This window comes from Sphaeramia orbicularis, chromosome 12 (assembly GCF_902148855.1).
Source record: "Sphaeramia orbicularis chromosome 12, fSphaOr1.1, whole genome shotgun sequence".
In the NCBI taxonomy this organism is placed as follows: domain Eukaryota; kingdom Metazoa; phylum Chordata; class Actinopteri; order Kurtiformes; family Apogonidae; genus Sphaeramia; species Sphaeramia orbicularis.
Genome location: NC_043968.1, coordinates 10068256 through 10077528, shown reverse-complemented (window position 1 = coordinate 10077528; position 9273 = coordinate 10068256). Strand labels below are relative to the sequence as shown.

The 9273-nt window shown below is 37.6% G+C and overlaps 1 protein-coding gene across 1 annotated transcript; it reads left to right on the top strand.

Moving 5' to 3' along the window:
• Window positions 1-9273, top strand: psmd5 (proteasome 26S subunit, non-ATPase 5). Its single transcript, XM_030150752.1, has 10 exons — window positions 1-230; window positions 3289-3433; window positions 3536-3649; window positions 3736-3864; window positions 3971-4080; window positions 4467-4609; window positions 4715-4906; window positions 5552-5661; window positions 6234-6374; window positions 8329-9273. The coding sequence occupies exons 1-10, from the start codon at window positions 58-60 to the stop codon at window positions 8584-8586; spliced, it is 1515 nt and encodes a 504-aa protein (XP_030006612.1). The 5' UTR covers window positions 1-57; the 3' UTR covers window positions 8587-9273.

Sequence of the window (9273 nt, the reverse complement as noted above, 5' to 3'; positions counted from 1 at the left end):
TACATTTCCGGTAGTGATCAGCACGTTAGTCGCCAGTTTCCCCAAACATTCACAGTCATGACCGCATCAATTGAGAGTTTGTTGGAGGAAATCTCCACTGTTGAAGATCCAATTGAAGAACTGCAGAGTTTAAAGACGGCCCTTTTGTCCATCCCTGTCAGCGCTTTGAGGGACACAGTGAGTGGGCAGCGTCTGGATGTCATCTTCTCCCTCTTAAACTCCAATGAAAGGTCTGTTTGCTGTCAGTCATGTTGTTGTTGTTATTATCTGCTGCGTCACTGAGCTGTCACTGTTTTAGTGACAGAAGTTGAGTTGGATGTAGTCACACCTGTAGCCCAAGTGAGGTTACAAACATACTGTATCAAATGTGTGCTAGCGGCTAGTAGCTAACTACTGAGCTATTTAGACATGATTTGACTGAAAATTAACATTTACATTTTCTCACTAAAAAATATTTAATACGGTTTGGGAAGTCCTCTAAACATTTAACACTGTAGCAGGATTATCAAAGCCTGAGATTTTCTACAATACAGATGTTGCACAAGCAAAGGCTAAATAATATTAACACTAATGTCACACACAGCCTGACCAAAAGAAGTCCTCACAAATATTTAACTTAACAAATTGTCCAGATCCTGCCACTGGATAATTTCTGCAGTCATTAATATGTTTAATTTGCAACAAGATCTTTAGCCATAAGTGATGGAGTGAGTAGCTTCTCATTTCTTAACCATCACTTTGATAGAGAACATAAAGATTGGACTGTGTTATAAAGATTGGACAGTGTTTCAGTGTAAAAAGGTCATGTTGTCTGGAAAGTCCAGACTAAAGCTGAAACCGATTAATTGATTAGGTGCTTGAAGCAAATGCAAAAATTCACGATTTGATTAACTGACTCGAATTGATTGATGGGAAATATTCTATTGCAGTTTTCCTGAATTGAAGCTTCTTTGTGCGTCACAGTAAGTGTCCCTGTGAAACACAACAGTGGAACCAATGTTTAACAGCAAAGAAATGAAGTAAACAAAGCTTTGAATCAGGAGAATTGTGGTTGAATGATTTTTTTATTTATTTTTTTTTTTAAATCACTTTGAGTCAATTAATTATTTCAGCTCTAGTCCAGACTGACCCTGTTCCAGAAACATGGGTGTACTGTATTTATTCAGACAGGCCTACTCAATTCCATAATTTCACTTTTATCAACTGCCATTTTATGAACCAATGTGTTTTATATATGTATATATGAAATTCTAATTGTGCTTTATTTATTTTATTTACTTTTAAGAATTTTGTACGGTGACCTTGAGTGTCCTGAAAGGCGCCTATAAATAAAATGTATTATTATTATTATTATTATTATTATTATTATTATTATTATTATTATTATCAGGGTGAGAAGAGAAGTGGATGAAGTCATTACCCATCATGCTTAGTGCCTACAGTGCAAACCTGAGAGGGTAGTGTTATAATCTGGGGGTGAATTTTTTTAAAGCCATGTTGGGTGTTTTGAACTGTCAGTTAACATTATTTTATTTTTCCGCTTGTTCTTTTAAACTCTGTGTTGCCAGATGTTGTAAGAGTTAAATATTGCTTTAATGTCAGTCTAATCAAAAGTTATGTGGTTTGTGAAAAAATTGATTAAAAATTTACCTGAGTGGTACCTTGCACCCACTGTGTGCTGCATTTCAGAGTTAAAATAATTTAAAATAGGTAAGACCATAGCATACATTTGACTTATTTAAAAAATATATATATATTGAAATTTGGAGAAATCCATTATATACAAACTGTATGAGTATGTTTCAATTGTTTCTTTTTTTTTTTTTTCTTTGCTTGTCCAGGGTTTTATATCCACCAGACTGACATGTTGTCATAAATATATACATCACCAAATGTGATCTGAATCAATGTATAAGCTATTTTATTGAATTGCCTATTGTTAAAATGCTATGAGTGACAAGTCTGGCTGATAAGTTCTTAGGCTGACTATGATCACCTTGTGGAATGTGATCACATGGTTTATTTTTCTCCCAGTGATACTGCAGTGCTTAGACCACCTTGGTTTAGAAACATTACAGTCATTACAATGGTCAAAATGTCTCCAAGTGCAGATATAAGCTTATCATGAGGTTGCAACTGCTTCCCAACCAAATTATTATCATGATGGAAAACAGAGTACTGTTAAATGGCGCTAAATCAGATGATACTGAGGTTGATCAACCACTTAAAAGCCACAGTCCTGCACTGCAGCCATTGCAACCCCAGTCTTTGTGCTGGGGCAGGGTCTCAACGAAACAATACACCCTTTCATCAGTTTCCCTGGGCATTTAGGCCTGATAGCCTTTTGTAGCTGCCTTGGCAATTTGGCATTGTACAAGTACATTTATTTTCTGTCCCTTTTGGAAGCCATCACCTGCTGAAGACATGACCTTGACCTTTTTTGGAGGATATGAGAAGGGGGTGTTTCCACTGCATAGATTACCTCTTCTTTCCTTCCTCAAAGCAACCCAACACCCATCTTGGGTTAGAAACCGTTCACTGAAATTTGCTGGGTCAGGGTCCTTTGTAATGAAGTTCAGGGTGATATTTAGTGACATCTTTCCTCTGGGTGCTCCAGTTTTCCTCACCATTTAAAAAGACAAACCAAACAGGTACATGTAGGTTAATTCTGTCAGTCCCCCTGACCTCAGTGCTAATGAATATCTGCAGTTGGTCCTTCAGTGGCAGTTCACTGTTCCTTACATGTGCTAACACTAATGCTAAGTACTGTGTGTATGTATTAGGATGGTAAAATACAGAGACTGGCTTTACATATGGGAATAATCAAGAGAGTCAACCTTAACCTTAACATAATGGTGAAATTGCAGTTAGTATTCAACTGAATTCTATGAATATTGTATTCCATTCATGTAACTGAATCCTAATTATGGTCATTTAGTTTCAGGTCAGATGTCATGTAGTTGTAATACAGACAGGAAAAGTGTAGTTTAACCTCCTGAGACCCAGGAAATGTCAGCAAAGTACAAGCTTTTTTTGTTTTTTATGAAAAAAAAGTGCCAATATTGGAAACATCATGATGCAACAGTTTTTTCAGATGCAGTTTTGAAAATTTTTATGGAATGTCCTTTGTGGTGGACAGTTTTCTTTTTTTTTGTATAAAGTTGTGAAACTCTTGTCCACAAATGTGGACAGAAAACCCATAGCTGGGTCTGAGGAGGTTAAGGTAAACATCCATGATGGGACAGTATTCAGCAGGTTCAAAGTTACCAATGCAACCTGTGTTCACAGAGAGCAGGTTGAACTATGTGTGGACATCCTGGAGCGTGTCTTAATGGCGCTCAGCCCTGTTCACCTGGCCCAGAACTACCAAGCAGAGCTGCAGGGAGGTCTCAGCCATCCTAATGAAAATGTCAAGATATTAGCCTTGACTCAGGTAGGCTTCCATTTGTTACATATGTGCATGCACAGTTCAGCTGCCTTCATAACAACATACCATATCAAGTTTTTTTTCTCTCCTTCTTTTCTATCTTGTCAGATTGGCAGAATGGTAGAGCACCCTGACGCTGTCACTGAAATCCTCAACAACCACGGCATTCTTTGCTCTGTCATCCAGTGCATTGGAGAGGAGAAGATGGCTGTGGCCAAGCAGGTAAAAACTGAATATCAAGTCAAGAATTCCATTTAGATTCTAATGCATATATATACAGTGTGTGTATTAACTGTGTTGTTTTGTAGGCCATTCAGTCGTTGTGTAAACTGAGTCACTCAAAGCCTGGTTTAGACAAACTGTTCCAGAGCGACCTGCTGAAAACTGTCAAGGATGTGATGGCCATTAGTGACATTGTCAGATACAGAGTATACGAGGTATGTTGTAACATTGGTTTTGTTTATTTAGTATCTGGTAATGCATGAACAGCAGGTCATGTTGTCATAACTTAAAGAAGATTGACGTGTTGTTTTGTCTCTGCAGCTGGTTGTGGAAATCTCATCTGTGTCTCCCATTTCACTCGGCTACTGTGCCAACAGCAGCATCATTTCTCAGATGTTAGGTGAACTGACAGGAGATGACGTATTGATCAGGTAAAAAAAATGACTCATACTGACACAGAAGCACAGATTGAGTCTATGTGTACAACTTTGCATTCTTTGGACTACATGTTTCCTGTCTTTCTTCCTGTGTCTTTAACTGTTTTCAGTAGACGGTAGTAGTGTAGTTTGTAAAGACCCACCTGTTCTCAGCTGCATTTGAATAGAGTTTTTATTCATCAGGTCAGATACGCACTGTGTCTTTTAAGTTTAAAATTTTTATCTGTTTATCTGGGGTTTTTTTCTTCTCTTTTTTTCTCATGCCTATACTTTTTATTGCTTCCCTGCTGTAATGCTTTTAATGTTTTATGTAAAGCACTTTGAATTGTAGTAGTTATAGTTGTAAAGTATTCTAAGTGTGTGTGGTTTTGTTTCTCTAGAGCTACAGCCATTGAGATGGTGACAACCCTAGCCCATAGTCAGCATGGCCGCCAATACTTGGCCCAGCAGGGTATAATGGATAAGATCTCCAACATGATCAGAGGAGCAGAAACTGACCCTTTCTCTTCTCTCTACCTTCCAGGTAAGTGTGATTAAACTATTGCCTATTTAAGTGTTTACATATAAAATGGAAATATGTCATTTTTCACACTACTATTACTATTAATCCTTCGTTTTGCTTCCACAGGTTTGGTGAAGTTTTTTGGGAATCTGGCCATTATGGACAGTCCTCAGCAGGTTTGTGAAACATATCCGGCCTTCCAGAACAAAGTGTTTGAGATGGCCCTGGACCCAGACCCTGCCATGATCGGTGTGGCTCTGGACACTTTGGGCTTACTTGGGTCCACCGTGGAGGGAAAACAGGTCCTGCAGAAAACAGGTCAGCTGGTTATGTTTGTAAGCTGTAAAGGCTCATTCGTACTCGCTTTACGTATATAAATAGGTGTGTCCATTTCAAACGATGTCAAGCGTCACTACCTTCATACTTAAAAGCGTCCATTGCGTTGGAATGAGCTTTTGTCGATCCATCCACCAGAGGGCGCCACTCTTAATTAACGTGCTTGCCATATACCATGAAGAGTAAATGTTTTTTGAGAAGAAACGTCAATAGTAAACATGGTGACGACAGAGGAGGTATTACTAATGTTGATATTGAGAAAGGTAGATGTCATAAATATGTCGTTAGGTTTTCACTAACTCACACAGTCGCTCTTTGAAAAGTTCTGCCATTTCTGGACATGATTTTCTTCAAATCTCAACACTGCCTCCACGGTTCCAATTGGTACTGCTCCATATTCCCCATTTGGGTTTGCATCCACAAGTTCCCAGGAAACAGACAGATGTGAACACAGAGGATGGATAGAAAGCTCCGTCTGTATACGTATGTGTTTTTAACGTAGAGCATGAATAGGCCTTTAATCATTCTGCACTGTGCTATGAGTAACGGTGTTCTAATGTTGTGATTTTCAGAGTGGTTTATTTGAGGTAATTAATATTTATACTGACTTTTTCTGCGTTTCCTCAGGGGAAAAATTCAAGACAGTGCTGTCAAGAATGAGCCAACTCGCCGGCTCTGGAGCCACAGAGCTCAGAGTACGAAGTTTAGACGCCATATCTCAGCTGCTGACACTACAGGTATGTGTGTGAAAACATCAGGAATAGTCTTCAGTCAGGGTTTATTTAAGTTCTTTAAGTCTAAACCAAGGTTAATTCCATTTTTTCTTTCACTGTACTCATCTGCTCTAGTTAGTTTTAATTACTCACTTGATTTTTGGAGCACAGTAAAGACGTGTTTGACATACCTTCATCCTGCCAGCATCATTGAGCCTCATGGAATATTTTTGTAAAAGGTATATGAACTTTTTCCTACTTATTTTAACCACATCAGATTCAACAAATAACTTTGGAAAACTGTGCAAATGACCAACATACTCATAAATGAACCTGGTCTATCACCTGTGTCAAACAGAATGTCCACAAATCATGAGGTATATAGGATTTTCAAACTGAAAATTGATTGTAGTAAGCTGTAAAAGTGATGAAATATACATCCACTTATAGAAAAGCTTTGTCACAATTACAGAAAATCAATTCCTTTAAAAAGATCCGGACCCACCAGCAGATGTCTGCCATCGCACAGTACTGTTCTGTATTTATTCCATCATTATACTTCACCATTGTGTTTTACCCTGATGTTTTTACTGCAGCCAGAGCAGCAGACAGAAGACCTTTTGGCTCTGACTGAGTCCTGGTTCCATGTTCTGTCTAATCAGCCCATGGACATGATTCGCAACATCAGCACACAGCCTTTCCCAGAGCTGCACTGTGGGGCTCTGCACATATTCACTGTGAGTATCGGTCTGTTAGAATTAACTGTCATTTCCACCCTGTGCTACTGAAGCTGTGATTCCAACAAACAGTAGAGGAACTCTAGAGTACATTCTTATTTCACAAAAGTTCACACTTCTCTCAGGACCTTACTTTGCAGCTCCGTCACAGGTTGCATTTAGTAAAATTCACAAATACAGCCTAATAACAAGATTTAATGTGATCAAACAGCATCCGGTCCCTTTAAATCCGGCCCACCAAAGGGTCCAGTTCGGCCCTTGGGATGAATTTGTGAAATGCAAAAATTACACTGAAGATATTAACAATCCTTTTAGTTCATGTTCCACATTCAGACCAATTCAATCTCAAGTGGGTCAGACCAGTAAAATACTACCATAATAACATAAAAATAATGATAACTCCAAATGTTTCTCTTTGTAAATGTAAATAATTTCATGTATTTACACTAAAACAAAGTATAATTTTTTCAAAAAATGCGAATAACCCGAAATGTCGTAGGAGAAACAAGTACAGTTTTAACAATATTCTGCCTGTTACTCAATGTTTTGTGTATTTGTAGATCCACTGTGGTCTGTAAGTTATAATGTACATGTATAAATGATAAACTGAAGCATAATATTGTGAAAATTACACTAATTTTTCCAGTTTGTTGATGTTATTCACATCTTTTGAAAGGATAGTTTGTAGATGTAAACCTGTTCATAATGTAAATCAACCCTTTTTGCTCTAAAACATAGAGAAAAATTTTGAGTTGACATTATTTATGTATTATATTATAATTTTACTGGTCCGGCCCTTTTCAGATCAAATTTAGCTGAATCTGGCCCCTGAACTAAAATGAGTTTGACACCCCTGCTTTGGATGATCTGAATCTGATCTGCTCGGACCTGTAATATTAACTATGATATATTTAATGCACTATTACTCTATTACTATTATGAACATGTTGTAATGTCAAATATGACCTACAGCTGTCTCAATAATCATGTGTTTACTTCAGTACCTGCTACTGGTGAACAAGTTAAGAGTAAAGATAAACCCACCGACTGACATCATCGGCTAATTTGAAGATGGCAGTGAAAAACAAGTGAAAAAGTAAACAGACCTTAACACCCTAATACCCTTGCCCGGTTGCACAACACTTTGCCCCTCCCACTCACTGATACCCTGCCTACCCAGGGATCAATTATGACTATTAACTTTTCAATAATGCCTGAGAAAATTTTAATTTCGGGGGGATTTTTTTTTTACAAATATTTGAGAATTTCAATTTTAAAAAAATTTGTCCAACCAATTTCTCTGAGACTGTTCACCTGATTCTTTTCAAATTTTACACACATCTTTACAGGAATCTGTTAAAAAAAAAGAGCAAAAATTCTAATTTTTTTTCTTTACAAATTCTTAAAAAATTTTTGAAAAAATTGAAAGTTAAGACTCAAAACGAATCCCTTGGTAGGCAGGGTATCAGTGAGCAGGAGGGGTAAAGTGTTGTGCAGCCGGGCGGGGGCATTAGTAAGGTCTGCTTACTTTTTTACTTGTTTTTTTTTTTTTTTAATTTATTTCAATTCCTCTTTAAGGTTTCCATATTTACCTTTTTCATCACTGATGCATTAATATTCCTGAATTTCTGTTGGGAAATTCATAAAAAACAGCACTAAACCTGATTTACATAAAGACATGGAAGAGAAAAGAAAAAATAAAACATCTAGGTTTTCCATTGGTTTTGTATTGAATGTAGGTGCAGGGATGATTTTTGTTATCATAATGTGAATAAAATCTATTCATTTTTGCATAATTGTGGAGCTATGTTGTTAAAATGTCAGGAAATAGGTTGTAAGAAGTTTTAGTATTTGATGTGGATATGAAATTAACCAGTACTTAACTGTTCACTTGTGTTCATGTGCTTAAAGGTTGTGATTAGTGTATAATTAAGTGTGTGTTTTTGTGTTTTAGGCTATCGCTTCTCAACCATGGGGTCAGAGGTTAATGATCGCAACCCCCGGGTTCATGGAGTTCATACTGGATCGGTCAACAGGCCAGACCAAGGAGGCTAAGGATGCCAAGTTCGAGCTGGTGGGGTCACTTGTGAGTTCTTCAGCAGCAGCTCAGATTCTGGGCAGCCAGCATTACCTCCAGCTGAAGACGTACCTCAGAGAAGGGCCGTACTATGTTTCAGCTGTAGCCTCAGTCAGCACAGAAGGGGCAGACTGAGTCAAAGCAGCTCTGATGCACTTTATGGGTCTTTAGTTAATGCTTAAGTAACGGTGAAGTGCCTGATAAATGTTACTCACATGTCACACACTGCCATAATAAACCTAAGCTTTTCAAAGTAGATGAAGAAACCTGAGTTAACCCGTTCAGCTGAATATTCGGAGTATATTCAGTTCAGCTCCATGTAAAACCACAGGATTCAGAACAGATCATTTAGATTTAGATACCCAGAATGCATTCACAAATGATGTAAAATGAGTTAATTACTTTGTCGAGGGTTCATTTATCTGTGCTGTCTAAAATAAAGCGTTCATTAAATTTAAGTGTGAAAATCAACTTCCTTTTGGCTCAATATCACCATGACTGGAAAACAGATACGAGAAATATTTGTTGGACTCGCTGCTAACATGTATAATTAGTCTTTACCAACTACTTAAGCACTAATTTCAGAGCCATTCATTGTGTCAGAATTTACCCTTTAGAGGTTTACCGTTATTTCCACAGATTCACATCCTCACAGCATCTTTAAACCCGTCAGGACTGGACCAATAATACACACTCAGTAATCAGACTCCTTTCTGCCAAACCCATCAAATGTGGATGCAATTTCTTTTGTTTGAAATATTTATTTTTTACCAGATGGAATTAAGTGTATTTGTAATTAAAGAGGATGCAGTCCGACTGTGA